At 40.8% G+C, this 17,010-nt stretch overlaps 1 protein-coding gene across 4 annotated transcripts in view; it reads left to right on the forward strand.

Annotated features, from left to right (window-relative positions):
• The window catches only part of PLEKHB2 (pleckstrin homology domain containing B2), a 49,070-nt gene that overhangs the window by 15,772 nt on the left and 16,288 nt on the right, over positions 1-17,010 (forward strand). For all 4 annotated transcript variants that reach the window (XM_019469499.2, XM_019469498.2, XM_053910256.1 and 1 more), the window contains 4 exons: positions 7,010-7,162; positions 8,454-8,556; positions 14,337-14,376; positions 15,863-15,952. In XM_019469499.2, coding sequence (XP_019325044.1) covers positions 7,010-7,162; positions 8,454-8,556; positions 14,337-14,376; positions 15,863-15,952 — 386 coding nt within the window. The remainder of the gene's footprint in view (positions 1-7,009; positions 7,163-8,453; positions 8,557-14,336; positions 14,377-15,862; positions 15,953-17,010) is intronic.

Here is a 17,010-nt window from a genome sequence, read left to right on the forward strand (position 1 = left end):
TGAGGAACCTCTGTACTGTTTTTCAGAGTGGCTGCATCAGTTTGCATTCCCACCGACAATGCAAAAGAGATCCTCTTTCTCTGCATCCTTGCCAACATCTGTTGTTGCCTGAGTTGTTAATGTTAGCTATTCTGACTGGTGTGAAGTAGTATCTCATTGTGGTTTGATTTGTATTTCCCTGATGATGAGTGATGTGGAACATTTTTTCATGTGTCGGTTGGCCATCTGGATGTCTTCTTTGGAGAGGTGACTATTCATGTCTTTTGCCCATTTCTTCACTGGATTGATTTTTGGGTGTTGAGTTTTGATAAGTTCTTTATAGATTTTGTTTTTTTTTATTTTTTAATTTTTTTTTATTTTTTATTTTTTATTTTTTAATATATGAAATTTACTGTCAAATTGGTTTCCATACAACACCCAGTGCTCATCCCAAAAGGTGCCCTCCTCAATAACCATCACCCACCCTGCCCTCCCTCCCACCCCCCATCAACCCTCAGTTTGTTCTCAGTTTTTAACAGTCTCTTATGCTTTGGCTCTCTCCCACTCTAACCTCTTTTTTTTTTCCTTCCCCTCCCCCATGGGTTTCTGTTAAGTTTCTCAGGATCCACATAAGAGTGAAACCATATGGTATCTGTCTTTCTCTGTATGGCTTATTTCACTTAGCATCACACTCTCCAGTTCCATCCACGTTGCTACAAAAGGCCATATTTCATTTTTTCTCATTGCCACGTAGTATTCCATTGTGTATATAAACCACGATTTCTTTATCCATTCATCAGTTGATGGACATTTAGGCTCTTTCCATAATTTGGCTATTGTTGAGAGTGCTGCTATAAACATTGGGGTACAAGTGCCCCTATGCATCAGTACTCCTGTATCCCTTGGATAAATTCCTAGCAGTGCTATTGCTGGGTCATAGGGTAGGTCTATTTTTAATTTTCTGAGGAACCTCCACACTGCTTTCCAGAGTGGCTGCACCAATTTGCATTCCCACCAACAGTGCAAGAGGGTTCCTGTTTCTCCACATCCTCTCCAGCATCAATAGTCTCCTGATTTGTTCGTTTTGGCCACTCTGACTGGCGTGAGGTGATATCTGAGTGTGGTTTTGATTTGTATTTCCCTGATAAGGAGCGACGTTGAACATCTTTTCATGTGCCTGTTGGCCATCCGGATGTCTTCTTTAGAGAAGTGTCTATTCATGTTTTCTGCCCATTTCTTCACTGGGTTATTTGTTTTTCGAGTGTGGAGTTTGGTGAGCTCTTTATAGATTTTGGATACTAGCCTTTTATCCAATATGTCATTTGCAAATATCTTTTCCCATTCCGTTGGTTGCCTTTTAGTTTTGTTGGTTGTTTCCTTTGCTGTGCAGAAGTTTTTTATCTTCATAAGGTCCCAGTAATTCACTTTTGCTTTTAATTCCCTTGCCTTTGGGGATGTGCCGAGTAAGAGATTGCTACGGCTGAGGTCAGAGAGGTCTTTTCCTGCTTTCTCCTCTAAGGTTTTGATGGTTTCCTGTCTCACATTCAGGTCCTTTATCCATTTTGAGTTTATTTTTGTGAATGGTGTGAGAAAGTGGTCTAGTTTCAACCTTCTGCATGTTGCTGTCCAGTTCTCCCAGCACCATTTGTTAAAGAGACTGTCTTTTTTCCATTGGATGTTCTTTCCTGCTTTGTCAAAGATGAGTTGGCCATACGTTTGTGGGTCTAGTTCTGGGGTTTCTATTCTATTCCATTGGTCTATGTGTCTGTTTTTATGCCAATACCATGCTGTCTTGATGATGACAGCTTTGTAGTAGAGGCTAAAGTCTGGGATTTTGATGCCTCCTGCTTTGGTCTTCTTCTTCAAAATTACTTTGGCTATTCGGGGCCTTTTGTGGTTCCATATGAATTTTAGGATGGCTTGTTCTAGTTTCGAGAAGAATGCTGGTGCAATTTTGATTTGGATTGCATTGAATGTGTAGATAGCTTTGGGTAGTATTGACATTTTGACAATATTTATTCTTCCAATCCATGAGCAGGGAATGTCTTTCCATTTCTTTAAATCTTCTTCAATTACCTGCATAAGCTTTCTATAGTTTTCAGCATACAGATCTTTTACATCTTTGGTTAGATTTATTCCTAGGTATTTTATGCTTCTTGGTGCAATTGTGAATGGGATCAGTTTCTTTATTTGTCTTTCTGTTGCTTCATTATTAGTGTATAAGAATGCAACTGATTTCTGTACATTGATTTTGTATCCTGCAACTTTGCTGAATTCATGTATCAGTTCTAGCAGACTTTTGGTGGAGTCTATCGGATTTTCCATGTATAATATCATGTCATCTGCAAAAAGCGAAAGCTTGACTTCATCTTTGCCAATTTTGATGCCTTTGATTTCCTTTTGTTGTCTGATTGCTGATGCTAGAACTTCCAGCACTATGTTAAACAACAGCGGTGAGAGTGGGCATCCCTGTCGTGTTCCTGATCTCAGGGAAAAAGCTCTCAGTTTTTCCCCGTTGAGGATGATGTTAGCTGTGGGCTTTTCATAAATGGCTTTTATGATCTTTAAGTATGTTCCTTCTATCCCGACTTTCTCAAGGGTTTTTATTAAGAAAGGGTGCTGGATTTTGTCAAAGGCCTTTTCTGCATCGATTGACAGGATCATATGGTTCTTCTCTTTTTTTGTTGTTAATGTGATGTATCACGTTGATCGATTTGCGAATGTTGAACCAGCCCTGCATCCCAGGAATGAATCCCACTTGATCATGGTGAATAATTCTTTTTATATGCCGTTGAATTCGATTTGCTAGTATCTTATTGAGAATTTTTGCGTCCATATTCATCAGGGATTTTGGCCTGTAGTTCTCTTTTTTTACTGGGTCTCTGTCTGGTTTAGGAATCAAAGTAATACTGGCTTCATAGAATGCGTCTGGAAGTTTTCCTTCCCTTTCTATTTCTTGGAATAGCTTGAGAAGGATAGGTATTATCTCTGCTTTAAACGTCTGGTAGAACTCCCCTGGGAAGCCATCTGGTCCTGGACTCTTATTTGTTGGGAGATTTTTGATAACCGATTCAATTTCTTCGCTGGTTATGGGTCTGTTCAAGCTTTCTATTTCCTCCTGATTGAGTTTTGGAAGAGTGTGGGTGTTTAGGAATTTGTCCATTTCTTCCAGGTTGTCCAATTTGTTGGCATATAATTTTTCGTAGTATTCCCTGATAATTGTTTGTATCTCTGAGGGATTGGTTGTAATCATTCCATTTTCATTCATGATTTTATCTATTTGGGTCATCTCCCTTTTCTTTTTGAGAAGCCTGGCTAGAGGTTTGTCAATTTTGTTTATTTTTTCAAAAAACCAACTCTTGGTTTCGTTGATCTGCTCTACCGTTTTTTTAGATTCTATATTGTTTATTTCTGCTCTGATCTTTATTATTTCTCTTCTTCTGCTGGGTTTAGGCTGCCTTTGCTGTTCTGCTTCTATTTCCTTTAGGTGTGCTGTTAGATTTTGTATTGGGGATTTTTCTTGTTTCTGGAGATAGGCCTGGATTGCAATGTATTTTCCTCTCAGGACTGCCTTCGCTGCATCCCAAAGCGTTTGGATTGTTGTATTTTCATTTTCGTTTGTTTCCATATATTTTTAAATTTCTTCTCTAATTGCCTGGTTGACCCACTCATTCGTTAGTAGGGTGTTCTTTAACCTCCATGCTTTTGGAGGTTTTCCAGACTTTTTCCTGTGGTTGATTTCAAGCTTCATAGCATTGTGGTCTGAAAGTATGCATGGTATAATTTCAATTCTTGTATACTTATGAAGGGCTGTTTTGTGACCCAGTATATGATCTATCTTGGAGAATGTTCCATGTGCACTCGAGAAGAAAGTATATTCTGTTGCTTTGGGATGCAGAGTTCTAAATATATCTGTCAAGTCCATCTGATCCAATGTATCCTTCAGGGCCCTTGTTTCTTTATTGACTGTGTGTCTAGGTGATCTATCCATTTCTGTAAGTGGGGTGTTAAAGTCCCCTGCAATGACCACATTCTTATCAATAAGGTTGCTTATGTTTATGAGTAGTTGTTTTATATATCTGAGGGCTCCGGTATTCGGTGCATAGACATTTATAATTGTTAGCTCTTCCTGATGGATAGACCCTGTAATTATTATATAATGCCCTTCTTCATCTCTTGTTACAGCCTTTAATTTAAAGTCTAGTTTGTCTGATATAAGTATGGCTACTCCAGCTTTCTTTTGGCTTCCAGTAGCATGATAAATAGTTCTCCATCCCCTCACTCTCAATCTAAAGGTGTCCTCAGATCTAAAATGAGTCTCTTGTAGACAGCAAATAGATGGGTCTTTTTTTTTTATCCATTCTGATACCCTATGTCTTTTGGTGGGCGCATTTAATCCATTTACATTCAGTGTTATTATAGAAAGATATGGGTTTAGAGTCATTGTGATGTCTGTATGTTTTATGCTTGTAGTGATGTCTCTGGTACTTTGTCTCACAGGATCCCCCTTAGGATCTCTTGTAGGGCTGGTTTAGTGGTGACAAATTCCTTCAGTTTTTGTTTGTTTGGGAAGACTTTATCTCTCCTTCCATTCTAAATGACAGACTTGCTGGATAAAGGATTCTCGGCTGCATATTTTTTCTGTTTAGCACACTGAAGATATCGTGCCAAGCCTTTCTGGCCTGCCAAGTTTCAAAGGAGCGATCAGTCACGAGTCTTATAGGTCTCCCTTTATATGTGAGGGCATGTTTATCCCTTGCTGCTTTCAGAATTTTCTCTTTATCCTTGTATTTTGCCAGTTTCACTATGATATGTCATGCAGAAGATCGATTCAAGTTACGTCTGAAGGGAGTTCTCTGTGCCTCTTGGATTTCAATGCCTTTTTCCTTCCCCAGTTCAGGGAAGTTCTCAGCTATAATTTCTTCAAGTACCCCTTCAGCACCTTTCCCTCTCTCTTCCTCCTCTGGGATACCAATTATGCGTATATTATTTCTTTTTAGTGTATCACTTAGTTCTCTAATTTTTCCCTCATACTCCTGGATTTTTTTATCTCTCTTTCTCTCAGCTTCCTCTTTTTCCATAACTTTATCTTCTAGTTCACCTATTCTCTCCTCTGCCTCTTCAATCCGAGCTGTCGTCGTTTCCATTTTGTTTTGCATTTCGTTTAAAGCGCTTTTCAGCTCCTCGTGACTGTTCCTTAGTCCCTTGATCTCTGTGGCAAGAGATTCTCTGCTGTCCTCTATACTGTTTTCAAGCCCAGCGATTAAATTTATGACTATTATTCTAAATTCACTTTCTGTTATATTATTTAAATCCTTTTTGATCAGTTCATTAGCTGTTGTTATTTCCTGGAGATTCTTCTGAGGGGAATTCTTCCATTTGGTCATTTTGGAGAGTCCCTGGAGTGGTGAGGACCTGCAGGGCACTTCCCCTGTGCTGTGGTGTATAACTGGAGTTGGTGGGCGGGGCCGCAGTCCGACCTGATGTCTGCCCCCAGCCCACCGCTGGGGCCACAGTCAGACTGGTGTGTGCCTTCTCTTCCCCTCTCCTAGGGGCGAGATTCACTGTGGGGTGGTGTGGCCCGTCTGGGCTACTTGCACACTGCCAGGCTTGTGGTGCTGGGGATCTGGCGTATTAGCTGGGGTGGGTAGGCAAGGTGCACGGGGGCAGGAGGGGCAGGCTTAGCTCGCTTCTCCTTAGGTGATCCACTTCAGGAGGGGCCCTGTGGCAGCGGGAGGGAGTCAGATCCGCTGCCGGAGGTTTGGCTCCGCAGAAGCACAGAGTTGGGTGTTTGCGTGGAGGGAGCAAGTTCCCTGGCAGGAACTGGTTCCCTTTGGGATTTTGGCTGGGGGATGGGCGAGGGAGATGGTGCTGGTGAGCGCCTTTGTTCCCTGCCAAGCTGAGCTCTGCCGTCCGGGGGCTCAGCAGCTCTCCCTCCCTTTGTCCTCCAGCCTTCCCGCTTTTGGAGCAGAGCTGTTAACTTCTGACCTCCCAGACGCTAAGTCGCGCTTGCTGTCGGAACACAGTCTGTCCGGCCCCTCCGCTTTTGCCAGCCAGACTTGGGGGCTCTGCTTGGCCGGCGAGCCGCCCCTCCGCCCCGGCTCCCTCCCGACAGTCCGTGGAGCGCGCACCGCCTCGCCGCCCTTCCTACCCTCTTCTGTGGGCCTCTCGTCTGTGCTTGGCTCTGGAGACTCCGTTCTGCTAATCCTCTGGCAGTTTTCTGGGTTCTTTAGGCAGGTGTAGGTGGAATCTAAGTGATCAGCAGGATGCGCGGTGAGCCCAGCGTCCTCCTACGCAGCCATCTTCCCCTGCATCCCAGTTCTTTATAGATTTTGGATACTAACCCTTTATCTGATATGTCATTTGCAAATATCTTCTTTCATTCTGTCCGTTGCCTTTTAGTTTTGCTATTGTTTCCTTAGCTGTGCAGAAGCTTTTTATTTTGATTAGGTCCCGATAGTTCATTTTTGCTTTTGTTTCCCTTGCCTCTGGAGATGTGTTGAGTAAGAAGTTGCTGTGGCCAAGATCAAAGAGGTTTTTGCCTGCTTTCTCCTCGAGGATTTTGATGGCTTCCTGTCTTATGTTTAGGTCTTTCATCCATTTTGAGTTTATTTTTGTGTATGGTGTAAGAAAGTTGCCCAGGCTCATTCTCCTGCATGTTGCTGTCCAGTTTTCCCAGCACCACTTGCTGAAGAGACTGTCTTTATTCCATTGGATATTCTTTCCTGCTTTGTCAAAGATTAGTTGGCCATATCCTTGTGGGTCCGTTTCTGGGTTCTCTGTTCTTTTCCATTGATCTGAGTGTCTGTTCTTGTGCTGGTACCATGCCGTCTTGAGGACTACAGCATTGTAATACAGCTTGAAGTCCAAGAAATCTGCTTTCATCTCTATTTTGATGTAGTGCTCTGGGCATTTGTATGCAGGTATACTTATGGGGCCAGAGGAAAGTTTCCTGTTTCTGTTACCTGTGGGTTAGAGGATAAAGTCCTTACTGTTTTAGCGTAAAGCAAATCTCTCTCATTTTTTTCAGGTACTATTTTGAAGCGTTGGAAGAAGAATTGGTTTGACCTGTGGTCAGATGGTCACCTGATCTATTATGATGACCAAACTCGGCAGAGTGTTGAGGATAAGGTCCACATGCCGGTGGACTGCATCAACATCCGCATGGGGCACGAGTGTCGGGGTAAGTGAAAGTGAGTCTGTCGTGGCCGGCTTCTGTCCTCTTCCTTTCCCCATTCTTGGTGGGAATTGAATCCTCTTTCTTACTCATTTTGCTTTCATTAGCAGACCAAGGAACGGTTTCATTTGGGAGGTAACCACGGTGGACACCTAGATACTTGAATCATGAATCATATGATTGGGGCAGATTGAATTTTCTCATCTGAATTAAACCCAGCAGTTCACATTCCTTGTTGTCCCATGGAGAAGGTGGGGAAACAGAGTTCTGGGATCCCCAGGAAGAATGGAACCAACATAGGCAGTATAGGTTTTGTGACTCGGAACGAGCATCTTATTGATGACAACATCAGTCGGTTACTTAAAAATCCATGATACTTTGGTTTTTGGAGTTATCCCTTATATTCATTTTAAAGGAACAGATTTTTAATAAGTATAGACTTAGATTTTTAATTTTTAGAGCGACAACATGAGTGGAGAAGGGACAGAGAGAGAGAGGGAGAGAGAGAATCCCAAGCAGGCTCCACACTACCAGCACAAAGCCTGATGTGGGGCTTGAACTCACGAACCATGAGATTATGACCAGAGCTGAAACCAAGAGTTGGACACTTAACTGACTGAGCCACCCAGGCACCCCTCTATTTCTAATTAATGGCATTTATAGACTTCCCAGTTTATTAGCTCTGTTTCTGTTTGGAATAAAGAATCTGTTTTAGTAAACATTGATGTTTGAAACATCCTGCTCTTACATAATAGGTTTTGAATTAAAGAGTCACAAGTGGCATATGTGCCTGTAGTAAGTATTGGTATTGTAACATCTTACTCCTACATGTTAGGTCTTGAAACACCAGTGTCCATGGGCCAGCTGTTGAAATCTACCTAAACCAAGCTCAAATATCATAGACCTTATTTCTTGGTACACATGAATTGTGTGTACACAATTAAAATATGATTTTCACTTTTAAAGCAATGATCCAGTTTAGTGTTTCCTGTGAATAAAAGCAGTAAGTATTCTGTTACCTGATGCTTTGTAACACTTTTCATTGTGTGGGGTTTATTCTTGTAATATCTGGGCTCTTCTGTACATCTCCATATGTGAATTGCCTTTTAGAAGGAACCTAAGTTTAATTGGAACAGAGTTGTGATTTATGTGCTTGGTTCTGTGGAGCAGGACAAAGATGTTTTGTAATTGGAATGTTCTGAAGTACTGGTCTTTTGCTTATCAGAGCTGTTAGGTAAGAATAAATCTTGAAAAAAAAACTATGTAAATATTTCTTTATTCTACTTATGTTTCATAGATATTCAGCCTCCAGATGGGAAGTCAAAAGACTGTATGCTGCAGATTGTTTGCCGAGATGGGAAAACTATCAGTCTTTGTGCAGAAAGCACAGATGATTGTTTGTAAGTTTGGGTTTTTTTATGTGTATAATTTAAAAAGTGTCCTGTTTTATTTCTAGTTATCAGGAAGGAAGAAGCATGAGAATGGAGTTTTCTTTCAGGCATCAGAATAAGTGACTGAGAGGATGTGTGAAAGAAATGCAACAGGGCCTTGTTCCATCTCTAATAACTCTGGTCCTAGTTTCTGTGTCTCCAGAGCTGTCCGGGCGAGATCCCCATTATAGTGGGAATGACAGGAGGTATTAGCATGTAGTCATTCTGCATGTGCTCTTTTTTCTTCTCTAGATGCACATTGGGTAATGGGCATAGTTGAATGGGTTCTTAGAGCTTGTTCTTTTTATGTAAATGTCTTTTTAAAAAGCACGGACATCTGTATTATGAAGTCTTTCCCTTCCTTTGATGGTTCTTATTCCATCTGCCTTCTCTGAAGAAGGGATATGGAGCCAACACTGATTAAATGAAATTTGGGGGGTGGGGTGGAAGAGTTTTTTTTCTTTCTGGCCACTCTGGCCACTCTGTATCACTCCCATGGACATTGTGAGAGTTCACTAACAGATTATTGTGATTTTTCATTTATATTAAAACATTCATATGTAAGTGACATTTTCATATAATCCAGAGAAGTTTGTCAGAGTGCCTGCTCTGCATTTCACATACATGTTCCTCTTCAATATAAACATTTATTCCATGCTAAACTCTAGAGTTTATTTTAAATCCCGTCTGTAGCTACTTTTTTACACTCTTCTTTTATCAGTGAATCTTCAGTGATACTTTCTGGAAGAGATACTGCTTTCCAATAGACTGATGGAGAAATGACTGCATGTCCAGCCAGTTTACTACTTTTTTTATAAATCGGGTCTATATATTATTAGTATCTAACAATTTAAACATGCATTTTGAACACTCACTTGGCCCTACGCACTGTGCTAACTGCTTTATATATGGTATTTAATGCTCACCATATCTTACAAGGTAGATGCTGTTCTTGTTACAAGAAATTTAGGTTTGGGGTGCCTATGTGGCTCAGTCAGTTAAGCATTTGACTTTGGCTCAGGCCATGGTCTCATGGTTCATGAGTTCAAGCCCACATTGGGCTCTGCACTGACGGTGTGGAGCCTGCCTGGGATTCTCCCTCTCCCTTTCTCTTTGCCCCTCCTCCACTTACATGTCTGTGCTCTTTTCAAAATAAGGAAATAAACTTAAAAAAAAAAAAAACAGAAGAAACAGGCTTAGGTTAATTTCCTATATCACTTTTTTAATGCTCCTATAATAAATCATCCTGAGGTTAGTGGCTTCAAACAGTACAAATTTATGATTACATTTCTGGAGGTCAAGAGTCCAACCATTGTTGGTAGGGCCATGATCCCTTCTAGAGGCTCTAGGGGACAATCTGTTTCCTTGCCTTTTCCAGCTTCTAGAGGCTTCCTGGTTTCTTGGCTTCTGGGCTGAGCCCTTCTCTTGTGGTCATCTCTTTGGTTCTTTGCATCTGGGGAAGGTTATGTGCTTTTAAGGACTTAATGAATAGTTTGGGCCAATGTGGATAATCCAGGGTAATCTCCCTATCTCAAGGTCCTTAATTTGAATTCTATCTATAGAGTCCCTTTCCCCTGTGAAGTAACATTCACAGGTTTTGGGGATTAGGAGGTGGACATCATTCTGCTTACCACACTTGCCAAGATTTTAGAGCTGGTAGAATAGACTGAGGATTTGAACCTTTGTCTCCAGAGCTGCCGTGGAGCTGTGCTCTACTGTACACTAAGGTGTCAAATGGAATGTTCTTTTAAGTAGTGGAAAAAATATCTGGAATTAGCAGTAGTTAAACCAGTGATGTTTATGACCTCAATAAATGTGAATTGGTTAAATTTCCCTTAAGAAAAGTAAGATCTGAGATTGGGTAAAAAATACAGAGTATAACTTGTCTATTAACAAGAAACAAACTTGAAATAAAATGAGAATGCTAATAGAGTAAAGAATAGGAGAATGTTAGTTTGCTGTGGGCCACAAACTGGGTGCCTTAAAACAACAAATGTATTCCCTCACAGTTTTGGGAGCTAAGAGTCTGAGCTCAATATGTCAGCAGAGCCATGTTCCCTCTGAGACCTTTCAGTAGAACCCTTCCTGCCTCCTCCTAGTTTGGGTTGTGGCTGGTAATTCTTGGCATTCCTTAGCTTGCCACTGAATCAGTCCAATCTCTGCCTTTTGTTTCTCAGATTCCACAGATGAGTGAAATAATATGATGTTTGTCTTTCTCTGACTGGCTTATTTCACTTAGCATTATACTCTCTAGATCCATATATGTATATATGTTTATATATACACATACACATATATATACCACATGTTCTTTATCCATCTATTGCTAGACACCTGGGGTGTTGTTTGGTCACTAAATGCTGCAATAAACATAGGGGTGCATGTATCTTTTCATATTCTTTGGGTAAATTAGTAGTGCGATTATGGAATTATACAGTGGTTCCATTTGAATTTTTTTCCTCTTTTTTTTAAAAGAATTTTAAAAAATTATTTTTGAGAGAAGGAGAGAGAGTGTGAGTTGGGGAGGGGCAGAGAGTGGGACAGAGGATCAGAAGCAGGCTCTGTGCTGACAGCAGAGAGCCCAATGTGAGGCTCAGACTCAACAAACCGTGAGATCATGACCTCAGCCGAAAATTGAGAGTTGAATACTCAATCAACTGAGCCACCCAGGCACTCCTCCATTTTGAATTTTTGAGGAATCTCCATATTGTTTTCCACAGTGGCTACACTAGTTTGCGTTCCTACCTACAGTGCACAAGGGTTCCTTCTTCACATCTTTGCCAACACTTACTGTTTCTTGTGTTGTTGATTTTAGCCATTCTGACAGGTGTGGTGTGATATCTCGTTAAAGTTTTGATTTGCATTTCCCTGATGATGAGGGATGTTGAGCATCTTTTCATGTGTCTGTTGGCCATCTGGATGTCTTTGGAGAAATGTCTGTTCACATCTTCTGCCCATTTAAAAAAACTTTTTTTTTTTTTAACATTTATTCATTTTTGAGAGACAGAGACAGCGCGCGAGCAGGGGAGGGGCAAGAGAGAGAACGAAACACAGAATCCGAAGCAGGCTCCAGACTCTCTCAGCACAGAGTTCGAGGCGGGGCTCAAATCCATAAACCATGGGATCATGACCTGAACTGAAGTCAGATGCTTAACTGATTGAGCCACCCAAGCGCCCCTCTTCTGCCCATTTTTTAATTGGATTATTTTTGGGGGGTGTTGAGTTTGGTAAGTTTTTTATATATTTTGTATACTAATCTTGCATTGGATATATAGCATTTGCAAATATCTTCTATTCAGTAGGTAGTTTTGTTGGTTGCTTCCTTTACTGTGGGGAAGCTTTTTGTTTTGATGGAGTCCTAATAGTTAATTTTTGCTTTTGTTTCCCTTGCGTTAGGAGTCCTATCAAGAAAGAAATTGCCATGGCCAGTATCAGAGAAATTGCTGCCTGTGTTCTGCTCTAGAATTTTTATGGTTTCAGGTCTCACATTTAGGTCCTTAATCCATTTTATTTTTGTGTATGGTGTAAGAAAATGGTCCAGTATCAGGAAAAAGCTCTTTAACATTGGTTTTGGCAGTGAATTTTTGAATATGACACCAAAAATGCAAGCAGCAAAGGAAAAGGAAACACATGGGATTACATCAAACAGTAAAACTTTTAAGAAAACATTTAGTTAAAAAAATTTTTTTTAAAGTTTATTTATTTTGAGAGAGAGAGAGGGAGAGAGAGAATCCCAAGCAGGCTCCACACTGTCATCACAGAGCCTGACTTGGGGCTTGATCCCTTGAACCGTGAGATCATGACCTGAGCTGAACTCAAGAGTCAGACACTTAACTGACTGAGCCACCCATGCACCCAAACTGTAAAGCTTCTGCACAGCAAAAGAAACCCATCGGTAAAATGAAAAGGCATTGTATGGAATAGGAGAAATTATTTGTAAACCATCCACACGATAAGGGTTTAGTATTCAGAATATATAAGAATTTGTATAACTTCATAGCAAAAAACCACAATTTTTAAAAATGGGCAAAAGACTTGAATAGATACTTTTCCAAAGATGTACAAATGGCCATAGGTATGGGGAAAGATGCTCAACCTCAGTAATCACCAGGAAAGGCAAAACAAAATCATAATGAGATTACCTCACATCTCTTAGAATGGCTGTTGTCAAAAAGACAAAAAGGTAAATGTTGTGAGGAAGTAGTGATAAGGGAGCCCTGTGCACTGTTGGCAGGAATGTAAATTGGTATAAGCCACTATGGATACATTATGGAGGTTCCTCAAAAAAACTGAAAGTAGAACCATCATATGATGTAGCAATTCCCTTCTGGATATATGTCTTGAAGGAAATGAAATCCTTATCTTGAAGAGATTTCTGCACCCACATGTTCACTGCAGCATTATTCATAGTATCCAAGACATGAAACAGCCTAAGCAGTTGTTGATGGATGATAGATAAGGAAAATGTGATACACACACACACACACACACACACACACACACACACACACACACCCCACATACATTGAATATTATTCAATTAAGGAAAACAGAAGGAAATCCTGTGTTTTACAACAATATGGATGGATCTTGAGGGCATTGTGCTAAATGAAATAAGTAAAACAGAGAAAGACAATTACTATATGTCTCACTTGTAGAATCTAAAAAAGCCAAATTCCTAGAAAAAGATAGTAGAATGAATGGTGGTTGGGGGAAATGGGGAGATGTTGGTCAAAGTATACAAACTTCCAGCTATATGATGACTAAGTTCTGGGCATCTAGTTATGTAGTATTGTGATTATAATTAGCAAATACTTGTTACATGCTTGAACAAGTTAAGGGACTAGGTTTTAAGTGTTATGATCAGAAAAAATAAGTAATTATGTGAGGGGATGAAGGTATGAATCATATTGTCATCATTTTGCATCAAATCATTACATTGCATACTGTAAACTTACATGTAATATGTCAATTTCTCAAGCTGGCAAAAAAGTACTAGGACTGTTTTCAATCACAAAAAAATTGCTGACAATCTGAATCTCTTATCATGGAACATTATGTAGCCATTAAAAAAATGCAGTTGGTATTATGCTAAGTGAAATAAGTCAGGCAGAGAAAGACAGATACCATATGTTTTCATTCATGTGGATCTTCAGAAACTTAGCAGAAGACCATGGGGGAGGGGAAGGGGAAAAAACAGAGAGGGAGGGAGGCAAACCATAAGAGATTCTTAAATACAGAGAACAAACTGAGGGTTGATGGGGGATGGGGGAGAGGGGAAAGTGGGCGATGGGCATTGAGGAGGGCATCTGTTGGGATGAGCACTGGGTGTTGTACGGAAACCAATTTGAAAATCAATTAATTTAAATAATAAAATCCCAGAATCAATCAATAAGTCAATAAATTAAAATGCGGTAGATCTGTGTGTGTGACATGAACTGACAAAGCAAGTTGCAGTAGAGTTAAACATGTGCATTTTTTTATACTTACTAAAGAGTAAAGCAAAAACTGTATAGTAATAGAGTAGGCTTTAAATACTATATAGTGTATGCGCCACAGATACATATTGTTTCACATATTGTGTATTGTGCAGATCTCAGATGATTTGATTGAGTGGGTCTTGGGGTAAGGACAGAAGGCCTGTTCTTGAAACAAACTTTTCCAGAAATTTTGATGCCGACACAGGTTTGAGAATCCTTGAGGTAGATGTTGGATTGCCTTAAATAAGCATCCCTTTTTCTTTTCTCCAGGGCCTGGAAATTTACACTGCAGGATTCCAGGACAAACACAGTAAGTTGCTAAGGGCAATCACCTGTAACGTTTTTGCCTTGTCTTGCTGTAACAAATGGGATGATAGGGGATTAAGAAAGGGAAATGGGGATGGGTTTCTTGATCGTCCAGCCATGGCTGAGCACTCATAGCTGGGCAGGGCACCTTTTACTGATATGAGAGTAAGCTAGATTTTGCCAAACCTTTTAAGGCAGGAGGATCCCTGCCAGTACAGGCAACACTGGTCCTAATATTGTCTTCCACAAGTGTCTGTATCTCAGAAAGTTTTGCAGCACTTTGAATTCTGCTGTAGTTTACAGAGAAGGCTCAAAAAGGACCAGAGTCCATTCATGGCACCCCAGCCTTGTGAAACAAGCATTTTGGGGACTTGTGCTTGATTCTAGTTCTGCTTCTGACCTTAGGAAGTCACTGAGATAGTAAACCCCATTTGTAGGGGTCTAATGCCATTTTTGTGTCCGAGAATCAAGGCAACTTCCTCTGCAGGAAACATTTTTATTCTTCAGATAAGATTTTATTTTTCCCTATAAAGGGAGGAAAAGAAAAAGGTAGATGAAGCTTATAAAATAATTTGTACAGGTAGGAAAAGTAAAAAAGACTTAATATCCAAATGTCATTGTTTCCTACTCTGTTAGCCCAAGACAGTTCTTCCTGTAAGCCTACTCTGCAACTCCAGTTAGCTTTTCTTTCACAAAAATCTTGGCTGGAATTAGTGTTAATGATCCATACTGTTGGGGCTAAGATCCCAAGATGATTCTTTGCATGGATTTATTATTATTTTTTTAAGTTTATTTTTTTATTTTGAGAGAGAGAGAGAGAGAGAGTGCACACGTGCTCACAGGGAGGGGCAGAGAGAGAGGAAGAGAGCATCCCAGGCAGGCTCTGTGCACCATCAGCGTGGAGCCAGACATGGGGCTCAAACCCACGAGAACCATGAGATCATGGCCTGAGCCGAAATCAAGTGTCAGATGCTTAACTGACTGAGCCACCCAGGTGCTCCTGGAATTTTTTTTAAAAGAGTACATAGATTTTTCTTTTTCCACTGGGAAGTAATTTAATGAAGGAATTTTTTTTTTTAGTGCAAAAAGCAGGCTGTGTGTGTAGGACAATCCCTGACTGCTGTGTCTTCAGATTGTAGGATTTATATTTAACAGAAGGGTTGTTGAGAGTGGTGCCACATCTTTGAAAAGGCCTGGATAATGGTAGACTCTGGCCTCCTTAGTCAGTGAGAGCTCCATTCCTGCCTTCTGCAGATGGCTGAGGAGGACAGCCTCCTCCTGAATTCAGAGGACAGGAGAGTGCAGGATTAGAGGGGGTTGTGGGGAGATACTCTTGTTGTTCACTGCTTTTCAGAGACCTGTTGTATTTGCTGTTCTAATTTTTAAAATTTTGCTGAATAGAAAGGATATGTATACGTACAGAATCATGAGAGCCTGTATATGGTTGCTTTGTGACAGAAAGCTGTTTTTCATTCTCTCTCCTCTCGTAGGCTTATGTTGGCTCAGAAGTCCTGTATGATGAGACAGCTGTGGCTTCTTCCCCTCCTCCTTACACAGCCTATGCTGCACCAACCCCTGAGGTAGGGAGCAAATCTTGGTGTTTTGGAATCCAAGTTTTAGGGAGGTTGGGGTCTCTGTGCTACTCTTCTCCCCACCCCTCCCAACTGTGCTACTCTCCTTTTTAAGAAACAAAACAAAAAAAACCCTTGAACCAGTATCAGAGAAATTAAAAATGCACTCAACCCTTTTCTTTAAACTTTTTAAAAAACAGATTATTGTCATTGTTTGCTTTCATAAAATAAAGCTATTGCTTTATAATCTCCATGGTTACATTTTGTTTTTAAGATAGGCCTGATAATGATTCATGTTTTTTTTTTTTTTTTTTTTTTTTTATTAAAAAAATGGTTTTTTTAATGTTTATTTGTTTTTGAGAAAGGGAGAGAGACAGAGTGTGAGTGGGGAGGAGCAGAGAGAGAGGGAGACACAGAATCTGATGCAGGCTCCAGACTCTGAGCTGTCAGTGCAGAGCCTGACGCAGGGCTCGAACCCACAAACCATGAGATCATGACCTGAGCCAAAGTCGGACGCTTAACCGGCTGAGCCACCCAGGCGCCCCTTTAATTTAAAAAAAAAAAAAAAAAAAGTTAACGTTTATTTATTATTGAGAGACAGAGCATGAGCAGGGGAGGGGCAGGGAGAGGAGGAGACACAGAATCCGAAGCAGGCTCCAGACTCTGAGTTGTCAGCACAGAGCCCAACGCGGGACTCGAACTCACAAACCATGAGATCATGACCTGAGCCGAAGTCAAACGCTCAACCGACTGAGCCACCCGGGCGCCCCTAATTTTTTTTTTTTAATGTTTGTTTATTTTTGAGAGAGAGAGAGAGAGAGAGACAGAGTGTGAGCAGGGGAGGGGCAGAGAGAGAGGGAGACACAGAATCTGAAGCAGGCTCCAGGCTTTGAGCTGTCAGCACAGAGCCCGACACGGGGCTTGAACTCATGAACTGTGAGATCATGACCTGAGCCAAAGTCAAATGCTGAACTGACTGAGCCACCCAGACGCCCCCTAGAAATGATTCATGTTAATCATAGTTGCTTTGATAATATGATATTGATGATTTTTATACTTAATGAATT

This window comes from Panthera pardus, unplaced genomic scaffold, assembly GCF_024362965.1.
Source record: "Panthera pardus isolate Hobbes unplaced genomic scaffold, ASM2436296v1 HiC_scaffold_10, whole genome shotgun sequence".
Lineage (NCBI taxonomy): Eukaryota > Metazoa > Chordata > Mammalia > Carnivora > Felidae > Panthera > Panthera pardus.